Source organism: Ambystoma mexicanum, chromosome 1q (genome assembly GCF_040938575.1).
Source record: "Ambystoma mexicanum isolate Mex_15411 chromosome 1q, UKY_AmexF1_1, whole genome shotgun sequence".
NCBI classification, from domain to species: domain Eukaryota; kingdom Metazoa; phylum Chordata; class Amphibia; order Caudata; family Ambystomatidae; genus Ambystoma; species Ambystoma mexicanum.
In genome coordinates this window covers 1,098,397,837-1,098,417,602 of record NC_090922.1, presented here as the reverse complement: position 1 = coordinate 1,098,417,602, position 19,766 = coordinate 1,098,397,837, and the positions used below count along the sequence as shown (strand labels likewise).

Sequence of the window (19,766 nt, the reverse complement as noted above, 5' to 3'; positions counted from 1 at the left end):
GGAAGCAATGTGAGGTAGTCATGGTATCGAAAGAGGCACAAGCTGCAAGATAGACTGCAGTTTGGATGCTGTACGTGGAATTGGTGACTATAGTAGTCACGCATACAGAATGGGTAATGCCACCAGGGTGAAGGTAGATAAATGTTCTAACAGGTTTTCCGTAATATTTAAGCAATACTCAATGATTATTTTTATTTTATTTATTTTTATTTATATATTTATAGCGCGCCAAAGCTCGCAAGCATCAGGGCGCGACATTGACATGTGGATTGAAGATTCACAGGACGGCAACAAAAAAAGGGGGACGACAGTAGCTTAAAAGTATGCACTAGTAAGGCATAGTTCAGAGGTACTGTATTGATTGTACCGTAGGTGGTGGGCTGCCAGTAACATGTGGTATGCAGGGTTGTCGCCAGAGGGGGGACAATATGTTGCGCAGATGCGGTTTAGATGCACCTGGTTGGCTGGTGCAATGGAGTGCATATGCAGTCCAGGAAACACTGTAAGACTTTCATCGATACTGTGGAAGTCATTAGGTGCACAATAGTGCTAAGTTCACAGTACAAAGGTGGTTGCGGAGTGAGGGGGGAAAGTCAGTGTCTTGCGGTCGTTGCAGCAGATGGTGGGCTGGGTCAGTAGACCCTTAGGTGTTTGTACCCATAAGTGGGGAAGGCAGAGGTGCTGTGTGCATATGTTGGCGCTGATGGGCCAAGAGGCAGCATCTCACCGTAGAAATCGCGGCGGTCCGTAGAGTCGGTAGTATCGATGGATTAATCGGCTGCGGCTGTGAAGACCATGCGATGGCCGCGCAGAGTTCAGGGACCTGGAGCAGCTCGCAGCGTGGCACGCTCGGTGAGCTCTGTCAGGGGTGCCTTATTACTGTGCCTTGGTCCGGGGCCGGCGTTTTCCAGCCAGTGAAGAGTGATTGGTTATTAAGGAGGCTGGCAACCAATCGGGATACAGCAACAGGCAGAAGAGTGTTCTCTGAGAAGGGACATCAAAGCGGGCGGCCATCTTGGGACGGCTAGTGTCCACGTTGCAAACAATGGCGAATTCAAGAGTAAACTTCAATCGAGTGATAAAAAGTAAATTTAGCAAGATGCTGGATGCACAAGAGTGCTAGAAATCGTGATGCCGTTATATTGGGCAAATAACCGTGGCATAGGCGGTATAGCAAAGAGGTGCCCAAGGCTACTCCTAATTAAGCCACAAGCTTACCTCTGAAAACCCACATGCTCTATGTGGATGAAGCTGCTCCTGCAGCGCGGCAGACGCAGCTAGAGCTCTTGCTCTACTGGTGGTGGAAATCGAGAATATAATTCTGTATTGGTGGAACAGCCAGGGAGAGAGGTTAAATCCATGGGGAACACCACAGGTAGAGATAGAGGAGAGGAAGGACCCAAGTTGGACCTGGGAGGGTCGATCAGAGAGGAAAGAGATCGGCCAAACCAAAGCATGATCAGTGATACCCAGGTTATCATGGAGACGGTTGAGCAGGATGGCATGGTTGACCGTGTCAAAGGCAGAAGAGAGATCAAGTAAGATGAGGACACGGGTGTTGGAATCGAGGTTGGAGAGCAGGTCTTCACAGATGTTCAGGAGAGTGGTTTCTGTGCTTCTGGCAGCTCTGAAGCCAGACTGATTGTCATTTAGACAACCAACAGATTCAGTGTGAAGATTAAGCTGGGGGATGGCCATCTTTTCCAGGAATTTGCCCAGGAAAGGAGTGATGGAGATTGGGCGATAGTTAGCCAGGCAGGAGGGGTCGGCTGTGGGTTTCTTAAGGGGAAGGTGCACAAGGGAGTGCTTCAGGGGGGAGGGGAAGACACCAGTGGCGAAGGAGTGGTCGCAGAAGTCAGCCAGAGCAGGGGCCAAGGTGTCAATGTGGTCCTTGATGGTTTTGGAGGAACAGGGGTGAACCTGTTTGACGAGACTTTCATAGATCAGACTTGTCGAGAAACCTCATCTGGGGAGAACAAGGCAGAGGAGGAGGGAGGAGAGGTGGCCAAAGAAGGGCCAGGGGACAGGAGGAAGTAGAAAGGGAATGGCAAGAGGAACAGAGAGAGGACAGGATGTTAAGGTTGAGGTGAAATGAGAAGCCAGGGCCGTGCAGAGCATCTGGGGCGGGACAGGAAAGGTAGAGACTGCAGCAGGATTGGGCAGATTTTGAAGAGTTCGGCCGAATTGTTAGACGCAGCAGAGACGCTGACTTGGATGTGGGCTCTCTTCTTGGTGCGGATAAGCCTTGGTCCCACCCCAAAAGGTAAAACCCCATAGCTATAGGGATAGTTAGGCATTCACATTTTATTTAATATACATACTTGAAGAATGTCCATCCAAGAGTCCGTGTCATGACGCTCTACAAAAGCCGCTAGGGAATGGGGGGGAGGGTGAAAAGCGGACTAGGGCCTCAGTCCCCTGTATGGGGAAACCCTGCCTTCACCCCAGGTCTTCTAAGGATGCGTTAAGGCTTGGCCACTGGGAGGTCTCAATATATTATACCAAATATATGAAGGGGCACCTTTATCTTTTGAACTATGTAAAACCAGATTACATATGGGATAGGAGACCGGTTCCAATACAATCAGTTGTGCAACTGGGTGTCCCAATCCTCGACAAAGAACAGGGGAACAAGTGACATATCAGCACTGGAGCTGTTTAAATTGTTGGACAGGAATGACATGGGAGACAAACGACCATATATGATTGATTGGGAGAAAAACTTGGGATGCACCATTGATGAAGAACAATGGAACAACATCTGGTCCCGGAATTGCAAATCCTTGGGATGCACTACTAACAGCGAATGTGTATTTAAACTATGTTACTAAGGGTATCTCCCTACAATAATACTCGATGCAATATACTTGGCAAGTGCTCCCCTCAGTGGAGAATGAGGGGACTATAGCCACATGTGGTGTGCTTGCCATATGATCCGCAGGTTTTGGAATGAAGTGTTGTCCTACATTGAGAAAATCAGAGGCGCCTCCATTCTAGAAGAACCCTAGACCTTCCTCCTCGGGATCCTGACCGAGGACGTGTGTTAGGAAAGATTTCCATTTTTGTGTAATTTTTCCTCCAGTTGTGAACCCCCCAAATTTTTGCTGTTGTCTGACCATCCTAGTCCGACTTTTGCCAGTGGAGCACAGCCCAATGCTGCACTCCACTGGGATTTCGCTCACTTTGTTATGGGGAAACTGACATGCCCTTAAAGACTGTCAGTACTTGTAGACTTTGTTTCCCTTAGTCTTTCACTTTGTCCACTGGTAACATGTTGCTAAAAACTAGCATCAAAGTACCTTACAGTACAGTGCGCTGGTGTCTTCCTGGGGAGGCCCTAGACATCCTCAAAGGACTTTTCGGTAGAAGTACGAATGTGCCTTGGACAGAGCTGATGGCAGCTGTTATGTTTCATTCTTTTAGTCCATTTTATGTTTACTGCGTTTGGCCCTGGACAGTGGCTTGGGCCCAAAATGACCATTTCACGAGGTCCTTTGTTCTGTCCTTTGGCCATCTTGTCCCTTTGCCTTCCCCAGGTCGAGCAGATCGGGGAAAACCCTTATTTGGTCATGCAGCTACCCACGCAGCCTGCATGCCTTGTGTGTGTGCCTCCAGGATTTGGGCTGGACTGTCTAGTTCCAATACACATCCTGGGTGCCAGAGAGTCTGGTGTGCTGGGAATGACTGAGACCACCGAGGTCCACGTCTGGCATGCCTGTATGTGAGCAGATCTTGCATTGGGTCCTCTTTGTTTTGGCACAAAGGAGATTCTGGATAAGAGAAGGCTCCAAACACCCATACCATGTCGATCTCTTGAGTTCACAACAAACCTAGGATAGGATCCAAGCATCCTGAACCATGAAGCAGAGTCGAGGAACCGCTGGAAGGTTTGACACCCTGAGTCCGCTGTTGTCCCGCAGGACCCCCTTCCTTCTGATCGAACTTAGGTCTGCAAAGGTGCTTCGACCCATTTGAATAGTGGGGCCAACTATTCACGGCACCTCCACCTTAACCTGGAAGTGAGCCTTTTCGGAAGTGTTCCTGGGCCAACCAGTGAACTGACCAGCTTGCGCAGGACCTTTGCTCTGGCACCGCCGCCGTCTCGAGTTGACACTTGAGGAGATCATGAGCAATGGGTATAAGGCACTCTCCAGCCGAGTTTTGTAGGCGCCCTAGGTCTGGAATTATGAGAGTACGCCTTAACCCAAGTGCACGCAGTCACTGTATCGCCCCACTGTGGTGACAAACTTCGAGGGTGAGCTGCTGCTGTGCCTCCCTTTGCCCTGAGATGAGCTGCAGTGGTTTCGAGTTGATCCTTTCACCAGGGGAAATCGCTACTGTCCCGTGACAGAATCATCCCTGGAACTCAGCTGCTGAAAGCTGCAGAGCCACCCAAATGCAGCATTTGAACCGCAACCAAAGTGGACTTGACTGCCGAAGTTTGGTCCGGAGTGCGCCTTGGGTCGGTGAGTACTTGCAACCCTTACCGGTGGCCCCTGGCGCATCCATTAATTTTTACGCTACCGTCCTATTCCCAACTCTTGGATCCTGTTCTGCCCTCTTGGGAAGACCCTCCTCGAATAGTGGGAACTTATTCTTCACTGCTTCACTCACCTTCCTGAGTCGCTACAGCCCCTGCAAGAGACCCTGTTTTTCTCTCTACGGCACGATTGCGTGTGTCTACACTGAAAGTACTTTTGAGCGCAAGGCTCCACCCTTTTTAGGGATTGGACTGCCTCTTAGTGTTTGATAAGTGAAGGACTGCCTAAAGTATATGTGCACTTTTTGCGCCCTTTCTTCACAGGTTGTGGACCCTTACTGTGTGCCATTCCTTTAGGCCATTGTAACTGTATATGTTCTTTAGTAGTGTTATCTGGTTTAAGTAGTACTGCTGATCTTTGCTTGTGTTTGATTTAAAAGGCCTTTAAAAAATGTAAATGTATTTTTGATGTAGAGTAATTTGTAGTGTCGTTTGCTGTGTGTGCTCATTGTGGGCTTTCGATCATCCTCACCGCTCCTGAGACCTAGTCTTGACCGTCACCAATGCTACCTTGATTGGTCTGGCTTGTCCAGAAGGTTACCCTGTTCTAAGAAACTAGGCTGGCCTTCTGAACCTCTGCCCACCAGGTCAGAGTTCAGAAATCCATCTCAACAACGTGTACCCTTGCTCTGGTCATGTGGTGTCACTTTATTACCCACTTCCTAACGGCTGCAAAAATAACTTTAGCAAGATCTTGGAAAAACCCAGACGGCCTAGCACTTCAGATGTGGTGGGTGAAGATATGGGACATCCTAGTGTTGGAGAAAATCACAGTCCATGGGCCTCATTCCGAGATTGGAGATAGCCATGGCGCTATTTGCGCCATGGCTGCCTCCAATACCAGGTCCGGCACCCGTCTGGTTCAATGGGGACTTACCGGTGCCTTCCGACCCTGGAGGGACTGGTAAATCCCCATTGAACCAGCCATTCCTCATTCCCATTTGAGCCCCCGTAGGGCTCAATGGGAATGGGGAAGTAGCTAATAACGGTACCGCAATTCACGGTACCGTTATTAGTGCCCTGGTCCCTTAGCGAGACCCGTAAAGGACTTGTGGTTAGACCACACATTCTTTGAGGCTCCCGCTAAGGGACCTCGGAATTGGGCGGGAAGGGATTACCGGCACCGGTCTCCTTAGCGGTGCCCGGTATCCCTTACCGCCCAACTTGTAATGACCCCCCCATGTCCTAAATCAGGTCTTAAATAACTGAATGTTTGGAGGCCCTTTTTGGATTACTTTCAAGAGAACCCTCTGAAGATATTTAAACCATTACAGCTTAGACATTTCTCTTTATTATGAAAAGAGTGGTCTGAACGGACTCCTAGTGGGATTGCAACATAACACCATGGAACAAGGAATGCACTAATGAGTATGGATGAGTTGCTCCATACCATGTCCGTAAATGATATGCAACATAATACTCGCTTGGAATATGAGGTGCGAAATGCTGGACCTACCACAAGAATTGTGCTTCTATTGTCTTGTCATACATTCTGTTGCAACCTTAATTGTTTACTAAATTGAAAATTTAAAAAAACTAGTACTCCTTCTTGGAGGGGGTTAGGCAGGACATCTTATATTGAAAAGAAGCCCATATCAAATGCTGGATCAAGTGGAAAATAACAGTTACACCCACAACATATGCAACAAATGTTTACCACAACACCATGCAGAAAAATCATGTATGCACAGCACGCGGAAAGTTAAAATTAAAAACAAACATTATAGAGTGGAATGTTACATTGCTGATCCCCATACACCGTAGAGGCTGAGAAATCTGGTCCCACCTATACTGAGTGTAGTGACGATTATTGTAGGTTAAATCAGTGAGGTTGAGTCAGATGTTGACATTTTGAATCTTTTTTTGTTGGTACTTTTCTTTAAACCTGTTACTTGACCAGTATTTCTTTTCTTTTTGTAGCCCAGCATTCCTTCTACAGTGTAACTTAACGCATATTGAAGTATTACTGAAAAGGTAAGGAAATCAACCCTGAATTGTTGTTTGCCCAAAACTTCATATCATAATTTAGTTTTAGTCACTATGTTTTGTTTCTTTAATAATTACTTTGTTTCGGAAAATGCTTTATATATGATCTTAATATTAAGTGATTGCGTCATTCTTGTAGTGACACAAGATTAATTGCAAGGGTGTACAATTATTACTGGTACTAAATATCAAAGAAAATTAATAAGCATAAACAATTTTTATGATCATTTTCTGTATGAAGGATCTTATGCTTCCTTCCCTGCAAAAACTCAACAATTCTCAAAAGTTCTCAATACCTCTAACTTGTAGGTTTATTTGCAATACTGTTAACCTAAATAGTGAGTTATTATATATAGGTAAACTATCTGTATTCATACATTAACAATATAACGCCACTATATGAAACCAATTTGTATCATAGGGTTTATACATGCACCATTTGAAGAGAAATCTGTCAAGCTTGAGACGTGAGAACTGATCAGTCCAATGCAGACCCCCCGAGGTCAGGGTTTAGGCTAGGGCAAGGAGGAGTAAACCCTATATTGATTAGTGTATCAAATCAACTGCAGAATGTATTGTTTCTTCGGCAGTTCTGATAATGAATTTTGCTTTACCTGAAATCTAATAAACTCATGTCCTTCTACGTTATGGGAAACCTCCCTTTACACATGTTTTTTCATGAAGTGTAAATATCTTTGTTTGATAACAGGCAAATCATTATAGACTGTAAATCATTTTGATACTAACTGTAAACAAACACAAACTGGACAACCAGTATCTCAGCCGAAATCCTTCCTCCAAACATAGCACCTGAACCATAACTTTGTTTTCTTAGAAAATAATTATTTGGTGTATTAAGCGATTCCCCTAAACCAAGTTCCTTGCACGAGTATGTTCAGATACCCTTGCCCAGATACTCTGTCATTTTACATGCTCACAGTTCCTGGATTGTTGCCAAAATGCAGTACTTTCAAAGTGTAAAAGGTAATGGCGGCTGTTGTGCCGTCGGAATGTACATTTTCATGATACCAACTGCAATGCCAGGTGCTCTCTTTGCAACATCCTTTCACCACAAAACCCTCAGATAACTAGCAGGGGCGGTAGGCATGAGTTTTTATAGCCACATCACAATGATGGCTCCCATTGCTGTTAAGGTGCCTTGGTGAATGTAGTGCTAGAAACTGTTCAGGACACACAAAATTATCTGAAGCACCTCTGACCTTTATGGCCGCAAAATAAGGGGAATGGGTACACGCTGTTTAGGTTGTGACTAATAATCTGAGCATGGCAATCACAGTAGCAAGGAAAGAAGAGATAGTGACGGACGAGCATTGCAATTCCATGCAAATCTCTCTCATGAATAGATAAGGGAAACTAGACAAATGATGAAACGATAGGTTTGGATAATACACTGATTAGCATTGACTCGTCATGAAAGCGGAAAAGAAGAAAGCTATTGGTGCAAGACTGGTGATGACGAAGTGAAAAGTAAGTGCCACCCAAGAATATAACCAGTTTTAGTTAATGTTCAGTTTGTGCATTTATTCCTTTGCAAGTATTCGTGTATCACTCTGTTCATTATTTATTACAACAACAAAAAACTAAATCACTGTGGTCCAAAAATAAATTTTGCTTCCGTGCTGCAATCTAGAAGGATTCTTTAAGGAAAACACTCTGAATGTAGCCTTAGGGGCTGGTCGATGCTCAGTGAGTAGTTGTTCATTGATTGTAATCCGTTTTTTGCCTGTTTCATGTGCTCAAGTGGAGGGGTTTGTGTGCTTTTTTCAATCGTTTTTTGAATAGTTCTAGTGCTATTCTGGTGACTTTCTCTTGTTTCTGTGGCTTCTCACCTGTTTTTCGGAGCTGTCCTGCATCTAGAGTGTGCAGTACCTGGCAGGTACACAAGGACCGTCCCCATTGCAGACCACCATTGGGGCCAGCCTGGAGGATAGAGGAGAATAACTCCCAATGGTAGGGGTTGGGGCACTCCCGGCAAGCGACATCCACTGGTGGCTATTGGGATATTTTTGATTTATTGTGGTGGTTTGAGAGTGTGTTGCATGCAAAGTGGTTGATGATGTCAAAAGGAGGTTGTGAATAGGACATTGCGCATTGGCAGATGGTTGTTGGCCCGCAGTGGGGCACAGATATGTTGGGGAAGAAGAGGGGGGAAAGGCTTTGTTTTGTAGCAGTGTAAGGTGATGATTGGAGAGTGACGGCAGTCCCACAACATGAGTGGATGGGAGGGCAAATATTGCTTAAACTAGACGAATCTCGGAGACCCAGAGGGGGAAGCTATGAAGCAAAGGGAAAAGGAGAAAGAGGATGAATGAAAGAGAATGGGTAGAACTAATGGAGGAAGCAAAGAGAGGAGAGGAAGGGACAAGAACAGATGAGGGAATTAGAGAAGGAGAAAGAAAGAGAAGAAAAGGAGAGCATGAGAAAACAGGAAAACAGAGGAGAGGGCAACAAGAAAGGCTGACGAGGAAAGAGGCAGGTACAATTGAGATGGGAGAAGAGGAAAATGCAGATTGAGAGAATGATCTAAGAACGAAGGCACATAGAGAAGGAGGAAAGGGGTAAAAGGCACGAGCGGGAGCGAGGAAAGTAGGGAGAGACTCTCAAGGAAGTGAGGGTTACCAGACTATTGGAAGAAGACTGGGAAACAAGAATATAAAGGAGGTTTGGGACATTATATCAAAGCAGGAGAGATAGTGCTGTTGCCCTTAAGGCAAGCAGAAGCACAGCGGGATCCTTCCAAGCGAGGGAAGCGGCCCACTGGTTAGGACAATGAGAGGACGACAGGAAACAAATATGCTGAAACGACTGAGCTTCGAGGACATAGGGGATCAAGAGTGATGACAGTTTGGGGACAATGGGGTCAGACGAGGAACAAGGGGAAACCGTGATTAAGACGGAAGAAGGAGTTCTCGTTGCCCCTCCGAGAGCCCAAAACGAGAGACACAATGGGACAAAGAGGAGGAAATAGAAAGAGGGAAGCTAGGACTTGAAGGGCACACCAAGCGCTTGAAGAGCCGATCACATAGCTCAGACAAGGTTACCCCATACGCTCAGAGGTTGAGAGCGTTACCGGGGCGGAAGAGAGCTAACATGACCGGAGCATTTACGATAACGAAAGACGCAAGGAAACCCGAGAGAAGCATGGGGTTGACACAATTTCCGCTGCTAGAAAGGTTGGAGGATGACCGCAGTACATACCATGACAACAAATGGACAAGGATAATCTGAGATGTAAATTGCCATCGTTGACAGCGGGGGCGGGAAAATACATTTGAGTTAGAAGGGTTGACAGCAGGGACAACATTAGCAGTTGGCGACATGAAGAGCTTGCTCTCTGCATTCTTTGGGAGAGAGCTGACAATATTTGGAAGCATGCAGGATATCCTGGAGTGACGGCACAAAACACGGCGCGCAATGGAGCCCCTTTCAACAACTGGCAGGTATGGCATGTCCTAAGGGTACAATATTCAGATACGTCTGACATAAGCGCAATTATGGCACGTAAAATGCGTGCGGACGAAGACCCAATTCAGTATATTTAGGAGATACAAAAATGCTGGCGTCTTGAGACTCGTGAACCGTGCAACAAAACCGTGGGTCTATTTTACCACTTACTAAGCCAGGGACTACCAGAGCAAGTGCAGAAGGAATTGAAGAAATTAGTGGGGATTGAGGTGAAGCTGTGGTCGGAAATTCAATTGACTATAGTACATTATTGTCGGCTAATGCACGAGAATGCGAGAAAGAAACACAAGTAAGGGAAACAAGAAGAAGCAAAGTTAGTTCAGAAAAAATTATCCAAGTATTCAAAGGAAGGGGCAATGTTGACAAGTGGAAAGGGAGTGGTTAACCAAAATGCACAGCAACAGCACCAAATGGCAGGGGAAATTTTTGCGGGAAGAGGGGACGCTAACTTTTGGCCACAGGAAAGAGTAGGTGTTCCCAGAGGGAGAGGATCGGTATACTACACGCAGCAAGGAGGGGAAGGATTCAACGTGAATAGCCTCAGTGCACAGGACCACCGTTCCAGTGTTGGGCATGTGGAAAAACAGGACACAAAGCCCAAGTATGTAGGGTAAGAGGAGGGGTGCAACAGAATTGGCAGGACCAAAGAGGGGGGGTGGCATTCTCACCCGCATACAGCGCAGAGCAACCTGACTATTATGCCCAAGATCACACACAGCCACTGACCTTCGTGACGCAAATGGCACCATAGGCGCATGATGCAGACACCGCAAGCACCAGTATATGAACAGCAACTGCAGGCAGCCCCTCAAACAGAGGCACAGCAGAACACTGTAGCTACAAGGAGGTTGAATACCGCAGTACATACTCCTGCACCAAGGCTAAGGAATGTGGCTATAGTGGGAGGGAATACTTTTCATAGGGACAGGAATCCGCATATACCCACAATAGGACAGACCACAGACTGACTTCATATGTTCAATCCCATTTGTTACACTCGACTCAAACGAGGAATCACGAGTGGAGGTAACAATAGGTGACAAGACTTTTCCCTTTCTCGTAGTCACTGGAGCCACTAGGTCCTGTGGTAGGGAGGGGAGATACCCATTATCAGGCATTGCCATGAATGCTCAAGGATTTTTCGGGGGCCACAGGTTTGGTTCCGTTCACTGACGAATTGCCATTTTCGGTCAGAGAGCACAACCTTACCATGCTACCGTTCTTTTCCCACCAAACACCAGTTAATATAATGGGAAGGGACATTCACTGATCAGGGGATAGTGTGCTCTACCCCAGGGATTCACTATATGAATGCACAAGAATGTATCCATGCATTCTGTGGGCAAACTGTACAGAGGGGGATGCCCCAAGATCCCAAGGTATTCCAGCATGGAGTCAATATAATGCTAGCATGGATTCCAGGGATACAGGGCAAATGACTGCTTACCAGACGTGATTTTGTTCAGGCCAGAAATTCCCCTGAACGAGGAGGAAGGACATGTATTCCCATTAGAATTGGAAACAGTTATAATAAGGGACCAGAGTATAGTCATTCACGGGACTGATGATAGAGGAAAAGCTTGGAGAGCAGTAATCACATTGGGCGAAGGGCACAGACTGACTTACTGGACAGACGAAAACGGGACGACTTCAGATATTGAGAACGTTTTTCATGGGCATTTCTTACTGGAAGAGGCTTAGTTCCACAGATGGTGGCACTGATGAAAAAGAAACCATTTCTTGAGGATGACCTAGAACAGGTGCCAAGCATATTATGGACCAACAGCCCGTATGACAGGAGCAGTTAAAATCCAACTAAAGCCAGGGGCGATCCTACTGAGGGCAAAGCAAGGCCCCCTGTCTAAGAAGGCAGACAAAGGCATTTTTGAAACAATTTCCATACTAGTACAACAGGGAATCCTAGTACCAACAGAATCTCAATGCAACACTGCTGTGAACCCAGTGAAGAAGGCGACGGGGGTGGGGGTGGTCGTGGTGTTTTATTTAGGATTTGCACCCTCTCAATAATATTGTTGAAGCATAGTCTACCTTAGTTCCTAATACAGCGACAATATTATATAGCATTCCACCAGAAGCCACTTATTTCACTGTGATTGACTTGAAGAATGCGTTCTTCTCGATTCCCCTCCAAGAAGAGTCACAAGATTTGACATTGTTTCTATATAAGAATCAAAAGTGTACATATATAAGGATACCAAAGGGGTATTGTGAATCTACTTCCATATTCAATAGGGTCCTTCAAATGAACCTGGGGAAAGTACATTTAGACAGCACAGTGATCCAATACGTCGACATCATTCTGGTATGCAGCAGGACAGAGGAGCAGTGTCAAAAAGACTCAATACAGTTGATGACCGTTTTGGCAGAGAAGGGATACAAGGTGGACAAGGCAAAATTACAATACTGGCAGGAAGAGGTTCTGTACATTGGACAGTAAATATCACAGGAAGGCGTGAAGTGGACCTAGAATGGGCAGAGGCGATTATGAAAACACTGCAGCCCCTTTTGTGTCTTTGCAATTATTGTACAGACTGGGTGTTCTACTGCAGCACATATACTAGACACCTTTTAAACAGACTTAAGGAAGTTCAGAGGGGTGACCGCAAACTAATTTGGACAGGTGAAATGACAAGCATTTGAGGAATTGAAAAGGGCAAATAGGCACAGCCCCAGTTTTGGGAATCCCTGATTACAGTGCAGAATTGTACTTATTCTCGCATTCAAATGTGGTAGTGATGGCAGTGGTACTGACACAGAAAACTACCTTGGGGGACAAACCGATAACCTACTACAGTGGGATCCTGGATCCAGCGATGAACCCATTTTCCTTGAAAACAAGCATTGGCTGCTGCTGCCTTTACAATTGAGGGATCGGCAAGTATCATCATGGGCTGTAGTACAATGCTCTACATGGAGCATGCCCTCTTTGACATTCTTGAGAAACCCAAAAGCACATTGACCACACAGAGGGCATCTGGATACGAGGTGATCATCTCAAATCCAGCAATAAGAGTATTGAGATGCAGAGTTGCAAACCCAGCGACATTCATAATAGAACCAGTGGCGGAGGGAGACTACGTACATGACTGCACTAAATACACAGAACACTATGACGACATTCCAAGGGTCTGAGAAAATGCCCTTGGGCAGGAGAAGTACTCTTTATTGACGGGTCCTCAGTGATGGACCACATAGCAGGGGAATGGCATACTGGGACGGCAGTGGTAAAATGGAGACAGAACGGGACATTTGAAGTAGTGGCAAGTGCGAGGATACCCTCTACTTTCTCAGCAACAGCAGCAGAATTGGTAACACTCATGGCGCTAGAAATGCATGAGGACAAGGAGATCACAGTCTACTCCGACTCTGCATACGAGACGTCAACAGTACATGCAGGACTGTCATGATGGAAAAGGCGGGGCTTCCGACATGCTGACGGCATGCAAGTGCAGCACGCGCCCCTATTGGATAGACTCGTAGATGCACTACAACTCCCATCAACTAGCGCAGTGGTGAAGTGCCAAGCCCACACAAGGCGAGAGGACATGGTTTCCTGTAGCAACGAACCCGCAGATACAGAAGCAAATAAAGCAGTGTACTTTCCAGAGATGTATGAATTTGATAATCCTCCCAATAGACGCACACAAATGTGTAACATTGTAATGCAAGAAGGGTTTCATTCATTGCCCATTACCCAGATAATGGAGTTACAGGGACAAGCACCAGTAAAAAAGCAATTGTGAATAAGGGGTGCTCAGTATCCCGCACGGATACAATGTGACAACAAGAGAGCACCGGAAAGCCGGTCATGCCACTCGCACTACTCCAGACAGGCTTAACGCAGCTCCACTACCCGACCCATGCAAGTAAAGAGAGTCTTGCAGTACAGATAGCAGAAGACTGGTTCTGTCCCAACTTGGCCGAGCATGTTGCGGCCTTGATGTAGAACTGTATTGTATGCCAACATTTCACAGCAGGACACACGTTGGAAGTAGTGAGAGTAGCAATATCCCACCCTAATTGGCCCTTCCAACATTTGTACATAGATTTCGTGGACATGATCCAGAATTGTAACATCTACAGGTAGATGCTAATGGTTGGATGCCCATTTCTTCGATGGATCGAAGCCAGAGCATGCACCTACTCTGATGCCACCTGTGCAGCAAAATTTCTTGTTAGGGAGGCATTACCACGCTGGACTGCACTTTGTAAATAAAGGGTTTGAGCATATCACGATCCTACTGGGCACTATTTCTCCTGCGCGCATCACCCGCAGGCGAACTGGATCGGGGAACACCTCAACGGCCTGCTGAAAGAAAAGATTGCAAAAGTGAAAATGACTCTGAAAAAGGGATGGCTTTACTGCAAATCCATTGCCCTGTTTGCATTGCGTAATTAGCCTGCCTCCAACCACCATTTAACTCCCCATGAGGTGGTGATGGGACGACGCATACGCCTCCCACTTGCTCCTCCCACTAGAGCGCTGACGGATGGCAAGCATGCTGCTACTGTTTTGGGTAATGAAATGTATGAATATCTCGCTTCGATGATGGCTAGTGCTTCTTTTAATTCTCAACGCTACAGGCTCGGAAGGGGAAGTCGAAGAAAAATGATGAAGACAGCGCATCAGTAGAACCACAGGAACTGCTCAGAGCCTCTCCCCTCTATCAAGGGAATCGTGTCCTATTACGAAACTTTAACAGAAACTGGCATAAGCCCCACTTTGACGGTCCCTTTATTGTAGAGGAAGCCACTAAGAGAGCTGTGATGTTGGTAGGGAAGAAGGCTTAGAATTACCTTGGAGATGTCAAGCCCTGCAAACGTGAGATACCCCCACTCCCCTGCCCAAGACGCAGACGGTGCAGCGCAAGAAGGACAGATTCAGACATGCTCCAGGGCTAGGGCTAGACAAGAGCATACAGAAAACTAGTTCAAGCACACTGGGCCTCATTACAAGTCCGACAGTAACCCTGCCGGTGCTACCTGCGGGTTGCTGCCGGACTTCATTTTACCTGTGCTTGACTTCCCGTAGCCACTGGGACATTACAAGTCTGGCGTCCCGGGAATTCAGGCGCCGGTAACATTTTAGTTCCCATTCATGTGGTGTCCCATAGGACTCCATGGGAGTGGGGACTTGGAAGCACTAGCACTGTTGCTAACGGTGCTGGTGCTTCTGTGACGACTCTGCCTACCGGAACTGCAGCGCCCGGCAGGGTCAGACCTGTCTGGCGCAGTGGCCCCGGCAGGCAAACTCATAGTTTGCCGGTCCGGAAACAAGGGTGCCGGTGAGCTTGTTTCCGGACCGGCAAATTCATAATGCCTACTGCCTTATTTTTGAAAAATTATTTTACATTAAGCAACCAGCATATCTGTATGAACTGAGTTCCTACGAAAAAATGTTATACCTGTACAATACAACAGAGAAACACTTTTGAATTTACAGGGACAGGGATCAAATGTTGACAGTAAAACTTTGTTTGCGCTTTCTTTATCTACGTTGCAAACAGCTATTTGATACTTAAAAGCAGTGAAATGCCTATTATCGCCTTGCTTAGTAACCCTAAAGTTCAATTCATTTTTTAGAGGCTCTTTGCTGCCATATTAGTACAGTTCTTTCAATAGAAAAGCTGGCCAAAAATAACGATGATGGTATTAAGGGTTGTGAATTTTGGTAAGCATCAATTCCGAACTCATGGACAACGCCACGAGAATAAATAAATGCAACACATGGACACTGCTGCAAAAGCTATTTTGTTGATATTCATTACATTCTGCTGGCTCTACCTCTTTACCCTCTTAGCACTACAGAGAGCTGCATTATATTATATACACAATCAAGCATGTGCCAATACAACACCCGTTCTATTGGTGACCAAAGCTTTGACTGAGTTGGTCAGCAGCGGTGCCCACGAAGTAAAAAAGCACAAGCGAATCGCTAACACCAATTTTGAACATGTACATTTTTATGGGACCAATTCGGCCTACATCACCAATAACATTTAGTACCAGCACATGACCACGGTGGGGAGAGAGACCACAAGTACGTGTGCTCTCTCATCTCCTGCGCCATGAGTGCCTCCAGGACATTTGTAGCGACAAATTCTAGCAGCCAGAGCACAATGCCTTACACTTAGCGCACTGCACCACAAGGGGCCAGTTTCAAGGGAAATGGGCCAGTTTCAAGGGAAATGGGCCACACTGCGGTGAATGTCACAAAAGACATTCCCTTCTGAAGACAGCTATATAAAGACTCAAGCAATTATAGAAGTCTATTGGAGCGCAAATAAAATTATAAAATATATACTGGATGGCCCACACCGAGGGAAAGCTAGAGTAGTAAAACAGACAGAGTTGCAGTTCCTGAAAACAGGAAAAAAGGAAGTATGGGGGATGCTGGGGTGCTGAGAGAGACCTCAACTGTTTGCGTGTATGGAGAAGTATTCGCAGATGATGAATGGGAAGAAGGATTGATGGGGTAGAATGCACAGGCGCTCCTGATGGTTCCAGAGGAGGTGGTACAGAAAGAGAACGACAAATGTCTCAAGGAATAGGCAGCGGTTATTGGACTGCTCACGTGGGTTGACAACAAAGCAGGCCCTCTGCAAATAATACCACTTGAGAATGCTTCACTGTGTTTCCAGAATGATGTTTCAGAAAAGTTTGGGGTGAACAGAGGGTGCAAACGAACATCGGAAAATACCTGGTATGCATACATGCAACTACCACCAAACTGGGGAGAGATATGCTCTCTGGGCTGAATACACCAGCCTTGGTAGTACCCCAGAAAGTCATCATAATAGATGGATTCCCCAAGATAGATACACACAGAGCAAAAGATCAGTGGAGTTGACCAGAGCGACGAGAGGAAATTATATTTCGAGCAAGATGGAAGAAGCCCTTGATGCAGTACGACAGGAGCATAGACTGCTCAGCAGGACTGAGATGTTCCCTGCTTCGGTTGTTCCCGTTATCCAAGCCAATGTGAACGCCAAGTGGCTCCAGATAACTAGATGGGAGCCTTTGTATACAAGAGGATCCAAAGGTAGGAGCCCTCCCGTCCCCTGCACACTATTGGTGTCCCGTATAATAACGGTTAAGAATAAATCTGAAATAAAGCATAGATATATGGTGATGTAAAATATTTAATCATATAATTTCAAGATTATATGATTAAATATTTTACATCACCATATATCTATGCTTTATTTCAGATTTATTCTTACCGTTATTATACGGGACACCAATAGTGTGCAGGGGACGGGAGGGCTCCTACCTTTGGATCCTCTTTTTTCTCAGTACGGATAGGTATTTGTGATCCTGTGCCAGGGTCACGTTTCCTCCCCCGCACATTAAAAGATTACTTAAAATTATATGCACTCACTTCGTAAAGATTTTGAATACGTTAGGTGTGTGCATCTACATTCCCCTCTACAGCCTTTGTATACAATCAATTTCTTCGGTTAACCGGTTCAACGCTATAAAGGAAGAACTCAAAGCCGTGAGACTCATGACCCTTCAAAATAGATACCTCTTAGACCTCCTCACATCTATGGAGGGTGGCTTGTGCACAAAGATCAGACCATCCTGCTGTACCTATGTACCTACCCACAATGGAGATAATGGGACCCTTACAGAGGCCATAATACAGTTGTCAGACGTGCATGATAAAATGGAAGAAATAACAAACTCGGTCTGAGAAGATGACGATTGGCTGGCGTATATCTTTTCCTGAATCCCATCATGGATGGCCAACGGGCAGAAAGTACTCATAGCTGCCCTAATACTAGTACTATTTGCATTCTGTGTTATTAGAACAGCTATAGCACAGTGCACAAAGACTACCAAGAAGACGATCGGGATGAAAATATTACTAGATGTGGAAACGAAAACAGACAAACAGACACACAAGTTTGAAGTGCTGCAGTCACACCTGAAGCAGAGTTCCCATTTTCCTCCAGGCACGAAATTCATTTTTCCCCAGATCCCCGCAATTACGTGGGACATTGGGTGCGGTGCAAACCCGACGGAGAGTGCTGCTATATGACTTGGAGTATGGACAAACATGTGAATAATACCACAACAACCTGAGGGCGTTGGCAAAGATTTGGACTCCAAAGCTATACGTCAGTAGAGAGGACCTTCTTGGTCTTGTGGTCGTCGATGTCTCGACCAGAGCAGGGATTGAAGAGACAGATTAATGTGGGCCTTGTTGCACCGGTCCCTCCCTCCCTTGTCTCGATGTTACAGAAATGAAAGGTGTACATCTTTCCTGGCCCCGTGCTGCCCATCGCCACTGTACCTCAGATGCAAAAAACGCTATTCCTTCAGACAATCATACAGATCCTACCCTGATGACATCATAGAGGAGATAAACTTGCAGACGATGGAGCAATTGGACTGACTGTGACCGTGAGGGAGCCAATGATGTCATGGCTAGGAGCACAAGGTAGATGCGTTAGACATGAAGCATATACTCATCCATCATGAAGCTACACAGACCATACGTCACATGGTATATAGACACGAAGTGCATGCTTTTGACCCACTTTGCTAGAGGATATGCACTCTTTGGCTATGCTGCAACGGAAGACACACGAGAATGACCATGAAGCTTGCCCAATGCAGAACGCAGTTAACATAAGTAGCCATGAAAGTCAAAATGGAAGATGCGGCCACACTGAAGTGAATGGAAAGCACTGAGAATGCTTGAACGCAGGGAGAAGCTTGACTCGCTGATTTAGCAGGAAAACGCAGACCCGACTGTTCATGCAGCCGGTGTACATATTTTTGCCATGGTCATCAAGGAAGGGAGAGTTTCACATCGGCGCCTGGAGATACAGACAAGGACAGAGGTAAGAAACGGCCTTCTTAGATTAGGGGAGAGACAAATGTTGCTGAAAGGAAAGAGACACACCATATGAGACTGAAAGTGACTGAAAGAAAGCTTGAACAAGCCTCTGGAGGAGAGGAAAGGTATGACACCTGCATCTGCCACATCTTACACATGCAAACTTAATCAGAGCAGCCAAACCATTCCTCTCACCACCTAACTGCATCACTCTAGCCAGGGCTCTGATCCTGTCCAAGTTGGACTACTGCAACGCACTATATGTAGGTTGCAATAAATATATCACGAATAAAATTAAATCCTACAAAATAACGCCCTAAGAGCAACCCTTAGTATCCCGAAGAAAGACCACATTTCTGAGACTATCTACAAAAGATAAAATCTTCCTCAAATCCGTTTCCTTGATTCACAAATGTCTCCACCAAGCAGCCCCTCAATACCTTATAACCAGATTCTCCAGACCAGCCTCATCTCGACCTTCAAGAATTGCTAACTCCAATCTCCTCCTTGTGCCCAGATTTAAACGCACGATGTCTGGAGGGAATAGCTTTCCTGTAAAAGCAGCACAATTCTGGAACTCCCTTCCACCTCCCTGTAGGGAGGACCTCCCTTACTGTCAATTCAGATCTAAGACTATCCATTGGCTCAAGGATCATGACATATAACGCCCCCTGGCTGCGCTACACTACAAATGACTGTAATTATGTATACACTTGTTACCAACTGACCTACGCAGGTACAACAAAGGATACCTCCTGCATTTCTTGTATATAGGACTGTATATTTTGCATATTTCTTGTAACCATTTGCCTCTGCGGCTTTCATTGTTTTTGGTTGCTCCAGTACTGTAACCTAGCTGGACCTCATCCGCTACTGTATGTATGT

At 46.0% G+C, this 19,766-nt stretch overlaps 1 protein-coding gene across 9 annotated transcripts in view; it reads left to right on the top strand.

Annotated features, from left to right (window-relative positions):
• The window catches only part of GLMN (glomulin, FKBP associated protein), a 1,004,137-nt gene that overhangs the window by 418,277 nt on the left and 566,094 nt on the right, over window positions 1-19,766 (top strand). For all 9 annotated transcript variants that reach the window (XM_069641799.1, XM_069641796.1, XM_069641800.1 and 6 more), the window contains exon 9: window positions 6,461-6,514. In XM_069641799.1, coding sequence (XP_069497900.1) covers window positions 6,461-6,514 — 54 coding nt within the window. The remainder of the gene's footprint in view (window positions 1-6,460; window positions 6,515-19,766) is intronic.